General features: G+C 50.7%; 5 protein-coding genes across 5 annotated transcripts; 1 reads left to right on the top strand and 4 right to left on the bottom strand.

Annotated features, from left to right (window-relative positions):
* Positions 1-55: 55 nt before the first annotated feature.
* ASPWEDRAFT_142654 (CCR4-NOT core ubiquitin-protein ligase subunit MOT2) lies at positions 56-6,197 on the bottom strand. The gene is made up of 6 exons (XM_040829438.1): positions 5,905-6,197; positions 5,776-5,842; positions 5,562-5,677; positions 5,116-5,484; positions 3,212-5,061; positions 56-2,313 (listed from the first exon to the last, which is right to left on the bottom strand). Exons 1-6 carry the CDS (start codon positions 5,955-5,957, stop codon positions 74-76), a joined length of 4,695 nt encoding a protein of 1,564 aa, XP_040684008.1. The 5' UTR covers positions 5,958-6,197; the 3' UTR covers positions 56-73.
* Positions 6,198-6,428: 231 nt separating this feature from the next.
* Positions 6,429-9,205, top strand: ASPWEDRAFT_54950 (uncharacterized protein; the record flags this gene model as incomplete). The annotated part of the gene is made up of 4 exons (XM_040838129.1): positions 6,429-6,582; positions 6,643-7,292; positions 7,749-8,000; positions 8,090-9,205. 4 exons carry the CDS (start codon positions 6,429-6,431, stop codon positions 9,203-9,205), a joined length of 2,172 nt encoding a protein of 723 aa, XP_040684009.1.
* A 151-nt stretch (positions 9,206-9,356) lies between these two features.
* ASPWEDRAFT_705678 (Zn(II)2Cys6 transcription factor) lies at positions 9,357-12,452 on the bottom strand. The gene is made up of 7 exons (XM_040839137.1): positions 12,179-12,452; positions 11,944-12,075; positions 11,624-11,889; positions 11,484-11,569; positions 10,793-11,427; positions 10,572-10,742; positions 9,357-10,514 (listed from the first exon to the last, which is right to left on the bottom strand). The coding sequence occupies exons 1-7, from the start codon at positions 12,259-12,261 to the stop codon at positions 9,509-9,511; spliced, it is 2,379 nt and encodes a 792-aa protein (XP_040684010.1). The 5' UTR covers positions 12,262-12,452; the 3' UTR covers positions 9,357-9,508.
* A 192-nt stretch (positions 12,453-12,644) lies between these two features.
* Positions 12,645-13,688, bottom strand: ASPWEDRAFT_120960 (putative proline utilization protein PrnX; the record flags this gene model as incomplete). The annotated part of the gene is made up of 1 exon (XM_040829034.1): positions 12,645-13,688. One exon carries the CDS (start codon positions 13,686-13,688, stop codon positions 12,645-12,647), a length of 1,044 nt encoding a protein of 347 aa, XP_040684011.1.
* Positions 13,689-14,224: 536 nt separating this feature from the next.
* On the bottom strand, positions 14,225-15,722 carry ASPWEDRAFT_177001 (proline dehydrogenase family protein; the record flags this gene model as incomplete). The annotated part of the gene is made up of 2 exons (XM_040831590.1): positions 14,225-15,083; positions 15,136-15,722. The coding sequence occupies 2 exons, from the start codon at positions 15,720-15,722 to the stop codon at positions 14,225-14,227; spliced, it is 1,446 nt and encodes a 481-aa protein (XP_040684012.1).
* Positions 15,723-16,520: the final 798 nt, after the last annotated feature.

A 16,520-nucleotide genomic window follows, 5' to 3' on the forward strand; every position in this document is an offset into this window, starting at 1 on the left:
AAAACGCGATTGTATCGGTACAGTTGATCAACCCATAAATAAGAGTCACAATACCTGCTGAATAGCCATCACTCTATACCTCGACGGTGGTGGCGAGAGCCTGCTGTGCGAGCTTTTTGTTCCGCTTGACTAGCGCGGTGAGCTTCTTGTCGATCGAATCTAGGTCCTTGCGCGAACCCTCGAGCTCCTTCTGCGACTTCATAGCGAATGTGCGTAATTCTTCATCTGTCATGCCAACGACATCATCCAAGTCTGGAATATTTCCCATGACGACACCTGCGGCTCCAAGCATATGCTTCGCAGTAGCAGCTGCAAAAGAGCGGACAGAGGCTGCAGTCGCGTTGACAAGTTCGGCGGTGTTGGCGATTGCCCAGTTGTGGCTTCGGGTGCTGTCCGCTTCCATAGCAGAAAGCACGTTCGGAGGAGCAGAGGTGGAGGAAATGGAGCCTTCAGGTGCCGACAAACCAGTGGTGGGAGATGGTGATCCAATGCCAGAGGAGGCTTCATCTACCCAGCAGATATTGAAGTTTTCTGGGGTTGCGAAGAGAGCATCAAGACCTCCGCCACGGTTGGTGACATCAGGTTCCGTGATGGGTGTCACAGGGTATTCCTGGAACGATTCGACGGCCCATGCGATGCTCTTTTCAAGAGCGAGATACCGATCTTCTTCCTCGGGCGACAAGTGATGGAGAACACATCCGCGAGGGCTTATCAGACACCGATCCTTCAACGCGTTCACGTCGCCATGAAGTCGCACCGGCTCGCCACGCAGCAATGCCTTCCGATGTTCTTCTGTCAGCTCGATAGGGTGCTTCAGGATCTCGTAATCGTCGGATGAGCACTTCATGTCAAAACGCTGGCTCAGATTGGTCGGATTGAAAAGGGGGTGGTTATTGAGGTCCAAGACGCCGGACTTGTGGAGCTGAGCTAACAAAGTCTGCAGGGGGGAGGTTCGTTCAGTAAGCAATTCTTTAACAGGAACGCCGTTGGATTCAGAGTCTTTGAGCATCTGTTCCACAGTATTCCTCGATCGCCAGGCCTCAGTTGCAATTTTGTCATCCGCAGATCTTTTCTCCTCAACCGAAGGACTGGGCGTTGCATCCTTCTCCTGCTTTTCCTTTGGCTTGGTCTGTTTCACATCCTCCTCCTTCTGCTCGGGTTTCTCCACGGTTTCCTGGGTAGTCTTGGTGGACTTTCCAGACTCGGGAACATTTTCCGTGGCTACGTTTGACGATTCTGTGTTGGTTGCTGGGGCTTTCTTGGTTTTACGCTTTCTGCCCATGATAGGTGCCTGAACTGGCTCTTCTGGCACGGCAGAGGTTTCATGCTTCTTAGCCTCAGCTTCTTTAGCTTTCTGGCGTCTTTCCTTTTTCACTTGACTCTTTGTCATGGACCGAACAGGAGCAGAGCCGATCCGAGACGAGGCAGGAGGAGAGTTAGCACGGGAAACCGAGGCCGAAGTGTAAAGATCAGCTTCAGAATTCAGATCCCCCGGCGTATCTGGCCTGCTAAGTGACGATATGCTCGGCCTTCTGGATCGTGCTTTAGTCGCTGCCGCCATGGAGGATGATATGGACTGAGCAGCGGAAGCAGGAGGGGGGGTCTCAGCCTTCGGAGTATCGACCACACGAAGGACTCTAGGTTGACGGAGAGCCGATGAATCCGATCCACGAGAAACACCCGTCAAGGGAGTATTGGGTCGGGAGCCGATGGCGGATGGTGGTGCTTGGGCTGACGATTCGGCCCTTGTGGGAGACACTTCGTGCAGCTGAGATGTGTTCAATGGTAGGTCCAGCTTGATAGGCTTGACTTTAGCAGATGGTTTGTGTTCACCAGCATCTCCCGTCTTGGAATAAATGTCTTTTCTGTCGAGTGAAACCGACAAATCATTCTTGGATGGGTTTCGAGTTTTGCTGGCTGATTTTGGCACTGGGGAGCCTAAAGATATCTCTGAAAGATTTTTGACCCTGTTGGAGGTCGGTATATTGTCAGGGGTATCTTTTCGACCAGGAGATGACTGGCGAGAGATAGGGTCTTGAAGCTTTTGAGATGGTGTACCGGGAGGGAATGCTTGGGTGAGGTCAGGAGCTGGAATTGACACCGACGTGGTAGGGCTTGAAGAGTTCATTTCACTCTGAAAGAGCGTGGATGCCGGGTGTGCATGCGGTAATGGAAGTCCAGGAGGGAGAGTTGGGGTTCCAGAGCGAATTGCCGATCCTTCACTGGGAAGATGAGACCGGAAAAGAAAGCCAAAGCTGTCAACAGGACGTCGTTCCTTGGGCTGTGCACCAAGTGGAGGGAATTCTTCGTCAACTGATCATCACTGGTTAGCCTTTTTATCATGAAAGACGTGTGTGAAGATGCAGGATGAGCGCCGAGAAACAAATCAGAAAGCAACCGCCAGATGTGATGAACGACAGGAGGGAAAACAGAGTAAAAAAGAAGGATGATCAACAAGCGTCCCAGATGAGTGGCAGAACAAAGTCATGGAGATATACGAATGGGGCAGGCATAGTGATAATTACACAAAGGTCCTGGGCCATCTTGACCAGACACACAAGGCAGGACGTCTATATGAACAGTAATCGTGAGAAATTGGTTTCAGATAAAGTCCCCGCTTGGGCATACAAAGCCAGGACAGGGAGGTTAACGTACATAAAGCCATGATATGACCGACCGGGCCACCAAGATGCTGATAGATCATTCCAGCTCGGATGCAAAAAAAGAAACACACATACGAAGGCCACCATATGAAAGGGCAGCTCGAGGACAAGAGATGTTCATAAGATGCGAAAACGCCTCCTGTTTGTGGGACGTTGGGAAACAAAAATGAAGTTGGAATGAAGTCATGAAAAAAGAAACGACCATCAAAAAAACGCCAAAGGCACGCCTAGCCGTAACCGACAGTTGTTTTTAGAGCATCTGCCTAATGCTTGATTGCAGAGTGGAAAGACAAATTGCAAATCAAAATAAACCAGATCCGAGAACAGAAGAAAGCTCATATCCTGCACCCATCTAGGAAGAAAAGAGATGATATCATGTCATGAAGGGGAAAGAAAGGCAAACAAAGACAATCAAGGGTGATCACCATAAATAACAAGGTAAGAAGTGAAATGAAGGAAGAAAAATAGAGGAATATTCGAGGGAATTGAATGCAATCACCAGCGGTTGAACCCGCCACCCCCATACATCATGGAGGGATTGTACCCACCTTGACCCTGACTCCCGTATAGCGCTTGCCCAGCAGTGGCATTCGCACCGACCTGATGCATTCTCGCCTGCAAGATACTCGGGTCCGCAAGATCTACTACACCGCCTCCTCCGGAGGAAGTGTTAGCGTGTCTGTGCTTCTTCCCCTTCTTCTTCTGCTTCTGTGACCCAGAATCGGAGTAGGTCCCCGTCTGAGAGCCATAGAAAGAGCTGAGAAGGCCATTTGCGGGAGTCAGGGGAGGGGGGGTTTGGTGCTGCTGAAGGAAAGGAAACATGAACTCACGCTTAGCGGCCTCCTGCCCTTGCAAACCACCAACATTGGTGCCACGGCCCCGTAGCAATTCGCGCATCAGCTCCGGATTGGCTTCCTGCTTTCCGATATTGGCTCCCAAGCCAAGGTTGTTCGTAGTAAATCCATGGCCCTGAGCAAACATTCCACCTCCGCTGATAGGGGGAGTACCGGCTGTCTTCAACCCTGGTGGAGGTCCCTGAACGCCACTGGTATAGAAACTGTTCGCAAGCCCGTGTTGTGGGCTGGGCGCGGCGAGAGGGTTCGGGGTGGCAGACTGCATCAGAGATGCCTGCTGGTTCAGCATTCTGACATTTGGGAGGTTCTTGGCACCGGCCTCGTTAGCGAAGGAAAACCGGGACGACTGTCGGTTCTGTGCCTGCAACGCATTGAATTGCGCCATCTGACTCTGGATAAGCCCCTGCCGGACCTGAGCTGCTTGATCAAGGGCAGCGGAACCAAGACCGTTCTGCAGTGGGTCCACCAGGCCAGCCTGCTGGGTGTTGGCAGACTTGAGAAGCATCAACTGTTGTTGTTGAAGAGGGGTCAAACTCCGGCCACCGAGATTCAAGTTCTGGAATTGATGGCTCGTGGCTGAGACAGGAGAGCCTACAACTGAGTTGGATGTAGTGCCATGTTGGGACGGTGGTTGGATGGCACCATGCGATTCACGGCTAGTACGACCTCGTGGGGGATTGAGATCATCGGGTTCACCACCAAGTTGCAAACTCCCACTTTCCCGGCTTTCTTCTTCAGCCACTGCAGTTTGCAACAGTTCCTGTTCTCTTTTTGCACGTTCTTGCTCAGCCTTTTCCCGCATTGCCCTGCGCTTGACACCACCATATGGATCGATAAACGAGGGATGATTCTCGATCAACGCAATCTCTTCAGCTGGTAAGCCTGCGGCAGAGAACACAAATTTAAAGTCAGGAGAGTTGACTGCTTTAAGCAAGTTGTCCAAAAGAGGAGCTTCCTCATCCTTGGGTGGTTTGGCCTCGCGCGAAGCAGATGGAGGCGTTGAAGAGCGCGCAGTGGTTGGCGACGGTGTTTTTCGCACGTCTTGAGCAGGCTGCGGCTGCTGCTGCGGCTGAGGCTGTTTCTCGCTGCGTTTCCCTTCATCTGGCGCTGAGGCAACCGTGGCATTTGTGGGTCGGGGGCTATTGGAAGCCTGACTTCCCGTGAGGCTGGCTCGTCTTGCACGATGGATCGCGGAGTCCTTGTTTGCCCAGCTGGCCGACGAGGGCAAAGCGGATCCATCAGGTGGGCGGCCACCAGAAGCATCGTCCTTGCTCGGCTGACGGCGCATCGGTTGGGAGATAGGTTGGGCGGACGATCGGGAATGAGTGATGTAGGAGGGGTGGACAACGGTATGGCCGGGGCCACTGGATGTTCCATTCGGATGGCCAGATCGTTGGGTAGAGATCGTATTCATCGACGACAGATCTTGTCGGCTGTAGCTTTCGCTGTCTTCGCCGGTCTCGTGCAAGAAGGTACAGTTCCTGTTGTTGCACTGCTCGTTGCGGAGGAATGAAGAGCAATACTTGGTTGTTCCATATTGCGCCCTATAGATAGGTCAGTAAAATGCTAGTCATGAGGAAATTCCGAGGCCAACTCACCTCAAGACCCGGTCACCGTTGCCAGACCCATCGACAGCAGCGATACAGGTAGCGGCATCGTTCTTTGTCGCATAAGTAACATAGACACCGATACCCTGGTTTGGATTTCCGCCCGGCTTTGCTTTGCTGACAACAATCTTCTCAATCTCACCATACTGACCAAAGTATTCCCTTCCGCGCAGGGTTTGGAGGAGCTGGTTCTCGTCACGTATCGTAGGGTTGAGGCCGATCACGTAAACCAGGTTTTTCTGGACAACCCGAACGCCAGCCAGATTTTTCCGACTGGAAGCCTCGATTTCGCGCTTTTCGGCTTCCTTTTTCTTCGCGGCGGCAGCCTTCCGATGTTTCAATGCCAAGTCGGCCTTGAATCTAATGTGCGGATACCAACGTTAGCGCCAAGAACTCGGGCAAAAAACCAGAGCATCGTTAGGTGGACAATGACTTACTCGTCGGCATCAGGAACCTTGTATTGTATGGTACTTTCATCATAAGCCCGTCTGCAGTTGGGGCATCGGCCTTCTTCACTGTGGGTTTTGATATTGTTGTAGCAGAATTGGCAGATCTATACACAATCATGTCAGACCACACACGTTCGCAGAATGGGAGTATTAAAATCGCGGACAAGGGGTCGTTCGATATGACAGCGATGAGGGAACGCACCTGATATCCACAGGGACAAGGCTTAAAGTTTTTATCGGACAGATCGAACTCCTCGATGCAAAGGGGGCTAGAGGACAATAGATTGTTAGCACCACCACGTATCGCCTCTATGGGAGATTCGAGACGCACCAAAACTCATCGTCATCATCGATGACAGAGTCCAGTTCTTGGAAGCTTGACATGGTTGCCAAAGAAAACTAAGATGCACAGCTTAAAAAGACGACAGGAGCCTCGAAACGCCAACACCCATAAACCAACCGGGAGGGGAAGTGTATTAAAGAACACACGAGAATGAAGAAGTAAAAATGGGAAGGACCGCGCAGAGGGAAGTAAAGGCGGCAAGATTGAAGAGGTCCTGGAGAAAGAGGATCGACAACAGTGGGGTTGGAGGAGGACAAAAGGACGATGTGGGAAAGTTGCAAGATAGACGCAGAGAGAGAAGAGGGAGAGTTTGAGGCGAAAGAATAGCGAAGAGAAGGGAAGCTCGATGTTTGCTCTGTTTGCACCCGTCGCTTTTGTTCTGCCTTATGTCAGCGCACCACGTGACCAGATATCCTCAACCTTCGACGTTTCTCCGGAAAAGCTCCCTGGATATCACTCCTGCTCCCCTCTCCGCCCTCGTTGCTTGTGCCTCCACAACTACTCCTTCCACAATGGCCTCTGCTCGCTCATTGATGCGGTTGGGGACTGGTCGCCCGTTGGCTTCGGCCGCGAGATCGTCCCGGGGCTGCCGTGCCTTTTCCTCGACCCCTCTGTATGCCTCGAAGGTTCCCGAGCCTGCTAATATGCGTCAGGCTCAGCGTGCCCGTATGTGAAATTTGCCCAGAAGGCCTCAATTGGTACGCCATTGACTAACTTGACTCCCAGCTGAGGGACCCCTCCGTGCGCCCGTCATCAACCCTACCGACAAGCACCAGGGCAAAGCCGAGAGCCTGCACGCCTACGGTCAGTATGTCATGTCGTGTCTGCCGAAATACATCCAGCAGTTCTCCGTATGGAAGGATGAACTCGTTGTCTACGTCTCTCCCGCTGGCATTGTCCCCGTGATGAGCTTTTTGAAGAACCACACCGCCGCCGAATTCACTCAGATCTCCGATATTACTGCGGTCGACTTCCCTACCCGTGCGAACCGCTTCGAGGTCGTCTACAACTTGCTCAGTGTCCGATACAACTCGCGTATCCGTGTGAAGACCTACGCCGACGAGGCCAGCCCCATTCCTAGTGTCACTGGTCTGTTCGAGGGTGCTCTGTGGTATGAGCGTGAGGTGTACGACATGTTCGGTGTCTTCTTCTCCGGACACCCCGATCTGCGCCGTATCATGACCGACTATGGTTTTGATGGACACCCATTGCGCAAGGACTTCCCCTTGACGGGTTACACCGAGCTCCGTTACTGCGAAGAGAAGAAGCGAATTGTGATCGAGCCGCTCGAGCTTACCCAGGCATTCCGTAACTTCGAGGGCGGTACTACCGCATGGGAACCCGTTGGACCTGGAGAGGACAGGACGCCCGACTCCGTAAGTTCATACTGAAGGATATAGTAGAGATAATTGCTAACTTTGAAATTACAGTTCAAGCTTCCCGACCCCAAGCCGGAAGAGAAGGAGGAGGAAAAGAAATAGAGCGCTTGAAATGTATTCGTATTATTTTCTTTCCTTGCCTTGTTCTGTATGTACATACCGCTCTACGTTTCAATGGTTCAATTCGATTATCGGGTCAAACGTGTAATCTTCGAATCATCACACTCAAGTCTAATGTTCAGTCTGTAACGAATCTCTATTTTTGCGATATTTGAAATATCCTGTAGTTCGGTCTAAGCCTATCAGATTGCTCTGATTACATCAAGCAACAAAAGTGCAAAAGTCCATTTCTTGGCATCGCGGAAAGAAGGAAAAAAAAAGTCCGCCTTTGTTTCTCCGCAGACCCAAAATTATTCCTCCGCCAGTCAATCCTACTGATTCACCATAACCCAGAAAAGAAAAACCGCAATGCCTAAACGAAAGATCGGGGATGTAGACGGTTCGGACAACAAATACCGTCCCTTGAGTCTGCAAGCCGTGCGCTTAAAGTCTAGATATGAGCAGGGTGCGGTCGCCTTATCGCGAGCGCTGAAGACCGCTCGGGGGTTTGAGCGCCAGAAGCTTGGGAGGAGAGAGAAGACAGCGAAGAAAGAGAATGAAACGGCTACTTTGGAGAGGTTGGCGGGGGAGATTAATGCTTTGAAGGTATTTGGCTTTTTTTCATCTTTCTTTTTCTAATTCTTTCATGGGTTAAGATGGTTTAAATGCTAACGCGAACTTTTTTCTGGTGATAGACTCTGGACCTCAATGTAACAGCGCAAAAATATCTTTTCAAACAACTTATCAAGACTAAACGGATCGCCGAATCCCCTCACTTTATCGAATTCAAAGATGCCCAGAGTTTTCCTACAGATGGACCGCGCGATACGGCCGAAGCCAACGTGACAGCCCGATTATTTAAATCCAACCCAGTGCAGAAGGTCGTGCCGGGTATCATGGACGATGTTAAGAAAATGCTCAAGGTGGATGAAAAACCCGCCGTGAAGAAGAACAAAACAGAGGAAAATGAAGGCTCATCTCGTGCGAAGAGCAAAGAGCCTGAGACAAAGGCCGATAAGCGCACAAAATCGGATCGCAAGACCGAGAGCGCAGCGTCCAACGATGAGCCAGAAGGGGATATTGAAATGGACGACGCCGAGAGCTTGGACCTGGCGCAATTCGATTCGCGACTCGCCTCTGGCTCTGACGACGACGACGATGATGAAGACGAAGACGAAAACGAATCAAACCGCAGAACACTACTGAAAAATGACCACAACTCCGACATTTCCATCTCCCGATCACCAACCCCCGAAGAGGAAGACGAAGACGAAGACGAAAACGACAACATCTCCATTTCAGGCTCTGAGTCCGAATCACCCCCCTCCAAAAAGGCAAAGAGCAATAAGAAACTATCCGCCGCCGACCCAGTAACAAGCACCACATTCCTTCCATCCCTAAGCATGGGCGGATACTTTTCCGGCTCCGAATCCGAAGCCGAAGACATCGACTCGAATGAGCCCCCGCGACGCAAAAACCGCATGGGCCAGCAAGCCCGTCGTGCACTCTGGGAGAAGAAGTTCGGAAGCGGGGCGAATCACGTCAAGAACCAGGCAGCCAAGGATAAGCGGAATCGCGATAGTGGGTGGGATACTCGGAGAGGTGCTACAGGTGGCGGTGATAGGAGACGCGGTGGTGGCGGATTTGGAGGACGAGATGCGGGTGGAAGACAAGGTGGTGGATCTGGAATGCCCAGAAGGAAGCCTGAAGAGGATAATAAGCCATTGCATCCATCTTGGGAGGCAGCGAAGAAAGCGAAAGAGGCAAAGGCTACAGCGGCATTCGCTGGAAAGAAGGTTACATTTGATTAGGATCTACCGGCCATGGAATGAAATATCTTTATTACTTCTTTCTAAATACTCAATTGATTGCCATCTATCTCACTGTATGTACTAATCTCTGATGCAGATCAATTTCAGGCCTCGGAATATATAAAATAAGGTATCTGCTTGGAAGCTCCTTGTTGAATGTCCAAATACTGTCGACATAAAAACCGTATGCAAAAAACTGCCGCCCATAAATATCACACGCGCTATACAAATCACAACACAACACCAGTGCCACAGTATCAAAAAACAATAATGATGATAATAAGAAATAAGTAAATATATGGATCAATCATTCATAAATTGCATCCACCTGGTATCGGTATTCTTCATCTCATTTGCAAGATTCTGCTGCGCTTCGTTCTCGAAGCAAGGAATCGCAGTAAACTCGCCCAACTCCTGCGGGAAGTTAGAGACGAAATGATCGAATCCGAAATGCGGCATCTGCGATAAAGGATGGGGGGTGGAAAAGTCAGAGGAGCCTGCAATGGTGTCTACATTTGCGACATCGCTTCCTTCGAGGGGTTCGTTGCCGCTGTCGGTGCCGGTCATGGGTGTGATGGGGACTGGGATCCCAGTGGCGAATTGTTCTTGGAAAGGGACGGTTTCTGGTGAGATTGGGCCGGTTTTCCAGAGCATTTCCCAGTTTTTGAACCGATCGTATGCGGACTCAACGGCGCCGGTGCTTCCCTGGGCTTGGGTTTCGCTCCAGTCTTCGAGTCGGCGGATGGCGCGCTCAAGGGCTTCGATTACGCTGACGGCGGATCGTGCTGAGCCAACTCCCATCGACATGATTTTGATCAGAGCCATTCCTTTCTCAATTGCTTCGCGGAGTCGCTCGGTTCGTTTGGTTAAACTCTGTGCTAGAATAACGAGGAGAGCAGCGCGGCATGAGCTGAACTCTGTAAAGGATGCTCGAGCAAGGCCAGTTTCATCACGGAGAAGTCGACAAAGATCAATGATCTCAAGTGCGGCTTCAACGCAGTCCGAAACAAGTGTAGACCGGTTCTTCGATATGCCCGACGACATTTTGAACGGCGGGCCTTGGGAAACAGTTTGGTTGATACCCTTGATATTGCTGAATAAAAAGGGCCGTCCGATAAAGATTCTTGTCAGACAGTAGTCCAACTTTAAATGAACATTGGACCGGAAATGAGGACCAGCTGGATTCAGATCTCTACAATCCATCTCTTCTGGTAGGGTGCTCCACCAATCGATGAGGTGCTTTCGTAAGTTTAGTAACCTCTCGAGACAATCTTGCTGTTGGCTTTTCGGAGATTTTCGTAACGAAGATCTATAGTTGTCAGTTACTTATCTTCTGCATTGAACTTTTCAAATGGGTAATACATACATTTCATTGGAGACCTCTCCCAACTTCAGAGTTAAAGTGATCAACGTCACCATGTTGGTGTGGTTGGACGTTTGCCCTGCCGGCATCAAACCTGGGAAATCGACTGGCAACGCAGCATCGACATCTGAATCCGACAATGAAACCGGTCTACCGTGAAGTATACTCACACGCCTGATGTATTGTAAGTATCTGACCAGAAGAAGGGGAGGGGGGATGCCTACTTTTCTATCGTATAAGCTGTCCAAAAGACTCGGTTTCGTATCTCTACCATTCGGCGAGAAAGCCCCTCTCCCCGGTATCTTCTGTGCATTCCATTTTGAATGGCCATCTTAAGAGCCAGGCCAAAGTAGGTATAACAGAGACCCGAGGTATCAAGAGGTAGTAGATAAGTGCCGATAAGTAAACAAGCCTGCACACTCCGCACTGAAGCGGTAGCAATGATGTCTGGGAGAAGCTTCGAGGCGAATTGATAAAAGGTCAAACCGACTTCATCTTCAGAGAAGCGATGGTCTTCTCCTGTGGTGGACATCGCAGACAGCTTGTTGACAGGAGTAGCTGATTCCATATGAGCAAACTGTGTTCCAACGGCCAAAACCATCAAAATAGCACAAACAGAGCCCGCATCGTCAGACGAGAGGCTAGAAGGGTTAGTATAGCAAGTGTGCAACTTATCGCGCAGCCAATCCTCTTCCACATAGAAGTTATTGGTCTGTGCGTATCTGAAGAAGATCTGGACCAGAAAATCGGCCACATATCGAGGAGGAAGACAAGTGATAGCAGTGGAAACTTGCGATGTGCCAGATTGTAGTTGAGTAGCACGCCATCGCTCCTCAAACGGTTCTGTTTCAGTAGATGCCTTTGCCAGTTGGCAGTGAGTAAGGAGCTGTTGATACAGGAAAGTGGTGAACATACCTCTGGTGCAGCAGCTTTCATCCACTCATCAATCTTCTTGCTAATCTTCATCGAAAAATTGAGATATGAGAACTCTCCAGAATATTCTATCCCAAGTTAGCAACCCAGAAATCCGCAGAGCAATGATAATCGTGACTTACGTGTCGTATTATCCGGCAAGGCTTTGATGGTAAAGTCCTCGTCCTCAATAGCAAAATCATCGACTTCATCCCCATCAACTCGAGTCGAAGGACCACCCGAGTCAGAAGCACGCTGTTTATGCTTCAAATCCTCGGCCGCCTTTCGCAGCGACTGGATATCGAATGTGATGTTGGGGACATAATACTCCAGAATCCGCTCCATGCAGCGGACTCGTTCCGCCTCGGCCATTTCATGTCGGCTGAGACTTGCAGCTCGTTCCAAGAGACTATAATTGTCAACAAAACCAACACAGGATAGAGATAAACATTCAAATACTTACGACACAGACGACGATCGAGCCCTCTCAGCCTGATCGGAATGAGTAAAAACGCATTGTCTGCGATAGCGGAGACACCGTCGACAGGGCACACCACCTTCACACTTCTCCTTTACCCTTCGACAGCCATCACATCTAGATAGAATTCCACGTTAACCGAACAAATTCATCAACGATCATACGATTCTCACATAAAAAGAAGTTGGGGCAGGGTGTCATGACACGTGCGTGTACTTACGCTCGAACAGCTCGTTTCCTGTTCTCCTCCGAAACCCGGGGACGTTTCTGCTGCTGCTGTCCCGTAGCCGTCTGGCCATCCATGACAGTCGGTTCAGTATCGATGGTAGGGTATCTAGGGGGGAGTATTAATGGGCATCGTAGATCTGAGCTGGGCTAAGTGTATAAATCTTTCGAATTAAGTGTAGTATATTCTTATCAGCCAGCGATGTCGAGCGGGGAGTGACAAAAGAAGAGGCATTTCCGTGGGCGGTGATGAAGTCGGGTGAGCGTCGTTTTTTTCTCCCATGCGGTCGGTACGGTTTTGTTACGTAAGATACGGTATTGTGTATTTGTCCCCGCATTTCAGTCCCACTGTTTTTTGCTTCCAATCTAGATTTTGTATAGCGACAGGATAGCCATGCTATGCAATGGCATCATTGTACATATATCTGCATCAGTTGAAGTCACATCAACGCATAACTTGTCTAAAACCCATCCACTTCCATTCCCAGCCCCCGCTCCCGAGCAAGATCCATCACCCTCGTTCCAATCGCCAAATCCATAATCCCCATCCCCACGCACTTGAACACCACATTGCATCCCTCCGGCACCTGCACGGGCTCCGATTTATCATGCGTCTTGTAGAGCTCTCCAAGCTCCACCAGCTGGTCTTCCTGGATCTGGGCCTGGATCAACTCCCCAGATTCCTCCAGACACGCTTCCTTGGAGTCCACGTAGATCTTGCCACCGCCTGACAGGATCGTCTCCGTGTCGACCTCTTTCATGTGGGGCTTGTATGACCCGATCAGGGAGATGAAACGCTGCTTTTGACTTTGCTGGAGGTACGCGTGTGGAAAGTTAGGCTGTGTCGCTGGTGTGCAGCTAAAGATGACATCGCTCGACCCGAGTTCGGAGCGGAGTCGTGCATCGTAGTCTGGGGTATTTTCCTGCGCGAAAGTCGTCATTTCGACATTTGGGTGTGAGATGCGTAGCGAGGCGATGGTCTCATTCTCCAGCTCCTCCAGTCGCTTGCGTCCGCGGTTGATAAACGTGATTCTCCTGATCTGGTCAGGCACTAGTAATAGCGCTAGACGAGCATGCCATTCTGCCTGTCGCCCCGAGCCAAGAATGACTATGTTCTCCTTTTTCAGTGTCGAACAGCGCACGAATAGAGTCATGATCGCCAAAGCGGTGCGGAAGGCTGTGATCTCCGCTGCGTTGAGGAGCCCCTCCAAGTTTCCCTCTGGGGAGAAGATGTTAATAACCCCGTTGATGCCACTGCTGCTGGCTGTGACGATTTTGATTCCTTTATTGTCTCTGCTGGATACAGGCATGAATAGCGAGAGGTTCTCCCCTTGGCTGAAGGTCGTGCGGAGCGGTTGGTGGATGAGCTTTTCTGACTCGGGCGTGTTGGACTCCGACAATACGCCCACGAGGGACTGGTTCATTGTGTCGATGAAGCCATAACATTGCTCCTGGGTCATCTGGCGTAGGATCTGAGAGACGGCTTGTTCTGGTACGAGACGCATCGTGAAGTTGGCGCGGGGTTGTGGGGGATAGTGTTGATATGACTGCGTTGGATAGTTGATGAGATACGGAATACAGGTGTAGGATCTTGATGTAGTTGAAGACTTAAAATGTTCGTGATATTCTGTTCTTCCTGGTATTTATAAGAATCAAGAGCGAAGTCGGAGTCAAAGATGATGTTTTGACCCCTCACGGGAGACGCACCCGAGATGCGGATGCAGTACCGATTGTTCGGCTGTAATCTGCGATCTCTCCGTCTTCTTCTACTGATTCTATTTGACTATCAAACAATTTCGAGTTTAGGTATCTTTTGCACAAAATAACGCTTTCAACCCAGAATCTTTTGAGTGAGTCTAGCAACAAAAATATATAAACGAAGACCTTTTAAATCTCCTCAGCCAAATCAACCAAACCCATGCAAACGCCATCTAGATGCAATTCGCCAGCAGAAAGCTGCCGGGGGAATAATAAAACAAAAGAAAATATGCAAAGCGTGGCTTCATCAAGATAATCCAAAAACAGCCTCCCGGGACGAAAATTAGTTGCTTGCCCGGAATGCCATGCGGGCTCTCCGCCGGAGCTCAGCAAACATGGCCTCTCGGGATTGCTTGGTACGTCCAACGGCCTCGGTGTTCTCGATGGCACGTCTTTGCAAGAAACCCATGCACTCCTTGACGGTTCCCCAGGTCAGAAGCTTGAACACGTTAGGGTTCTCGGTAGCCCGGCTGGCAGTGGTTTCCTCGGCGCTCTGGAAGCCCTCGAGCAGCTCACAGCTGACTTCGTCAGCCATACCCTGGAGCTGGGCATAAGACAGATCGACACCATGGGACTCTCCACGGCCGGCCTGCTGGATACGAAGAGCGTGTGCCTTGCGAACAGAGTCACGGTTGTGAGTGGCAATGATGACATTCACCGGAGGCAGCTCGGTCGAGTGCTTCTCATTGGCGGACTTCAGCATGGAGTTGTAGCGGCGAGTGAGAAGGGCCTCTACGACGCCATCATAGCACTCGTCCGTTTCCTCCTTCTCAGCCCAGATCAACTGACGCTTTTCAATCTTCAGGTATGCGCCACGAACCAACTTGACACCAAGAGTGTAGCCCTCCTGGCGAGCAATTTCGAGGTGCTTGGCGATAGTCTCCGGGGTGGCACGCAAATAAGCCTGGTAGGTGTTGTAGAAGATGGAACGACCCGGTGTCTGCGAGTTGCAGTATTTCTGGTATTTCATCATCCACTCCTCAATACCGGGCTGGACGGCCTGTTCCTCTGCGTCGACCAGCAGGCGCACGTTTCGAGAGATAGCGAGGTCGCAGACCTTGCGGATAGAAGCGTCCATGAATTCAGTAGGGGCTCCCTGCTTCTGCAAGACATCGAGGGCCTGGACACCCATACCGGTGAATCTGATATTTTGTTAGTACGGTCCATTTATAATAGATATAAATAAGAGCTTACTTGAGAGCGACAAAATCTCCTTCCTGAGCCATGTCCACAGTCTGGAGGGTTCCGTCCAGCCACATCTGGATCTCCTGGCGGGCAGCCTTCTCGTCACGAGGGTCGACATTGCTCTCGCCAACCAGCACCTCGCGAGCGTATCCAAGGAGAACACCTCTGTAACCCAGCTGCTTGATGTCACGAATAGACTGTTGAACCTCCAGCTTATTTTCACCGGCGTTGAACTGCTTGTAGAGCGTGTGCTTCACCAGCATGTTGAGGAAAGGGTTCTTTGCGACATCCAACACGGCCGTCTTGGGGTGGGCCAGCATGGAGAGGGTGTAGATGCATGGCTTCAGCAGGAGGGATGACGAAGAGACGGATAGAATCAACAAGGACCGCAAGACAGACGACAGAGGGAGTTTCGACAAGGGCGAGCCGGAATCTTTCTTGGGCGATGGAGAAGTCTGCTGCTGCAAGAGGTTGCTGGATGAAGCAGCAGCAACGGAAGATCTCGCATTGCTTGTGCCGCTGACGAGTCTAACCGCGCCAGACGAGGACACGGGGATAGCGGAGAGGGAGCGCAAAGGACGGTGGGGGGCTTTCATCTTGGTGAGTGTTGTAGATGATGATATGATAGTCAAGTCTAAAAGAAGGATACTTGATCGAAAAGGAGGATGAGATGGAGAAGTATTAAGTAGAGGAGGATGGAATGAGGGGCTCCGATAAAAGGAGGGGAAGAACAGCAGCTATAGCCAGTTGATGCCGTTGTACAGATGGCAGTTGAAGTGTCGAGCCCTTTGCCGGTGGAAACCGCGCCGGGACGGTGTATACGGAGTTACGTTAAGAGAATACTATCGCCTACCAGTGGGATTCGGTGGATCGAGTCAGCTGAGCATCTACGGAGTCCTCTGTAATAAATACATAATGGAAATTCCATCTCCAAACGACAAAAGTCCTGATTCCAAGAAAAATCCTGAGAGAAGCAGATAAGCATATCGGACTAGTTATCAATCCCGGCGACAATCCGGTCGGCGGGCCGGGCACTAGCAATACTGTACGTTACAGGCCCACTGCGGGAGAAGAACCGCTGCGTTGACCGGGCCGGTCAGAGGATATAAAGAGGCGACGCTGGATGGATTACTCGAAGCTGTAAATGACTGAAATTATGATAGGGTCACGAGGACAATATGAACTCATCGGCCAGACAGCGTAATTGATAAACGCCTTCAGCTGATCAAACCAGTTCAAACAGCTCATCCGTGGCGATGCCACTGCATTGATGCCTGTGTTTCCAGGCAGAAGAACCCACTGATGTCAATCCGTTTAGTGTCTTGGCGCCTTGGCTTAAAGATCCTTGACCAATCAGAGTGCGCAATTGTCGCGGATCACCAAAGCTGTAGAAT

This window comes from Aspergillus wentii (assembly GCF_001890725.1).
Source record: "Aspergillus wentii DTO 134E9 unplaced genomic scaffold ASPWEscaffold_9, whole genome shotgun sequence".
NCBI classification, from domain to species: Eukaryota; Fungi; Ascomycota; class Eurotiomycetes; order Eurotiales; family Aspergillaceae; genus Aspergillus; species Aspergillus wentii.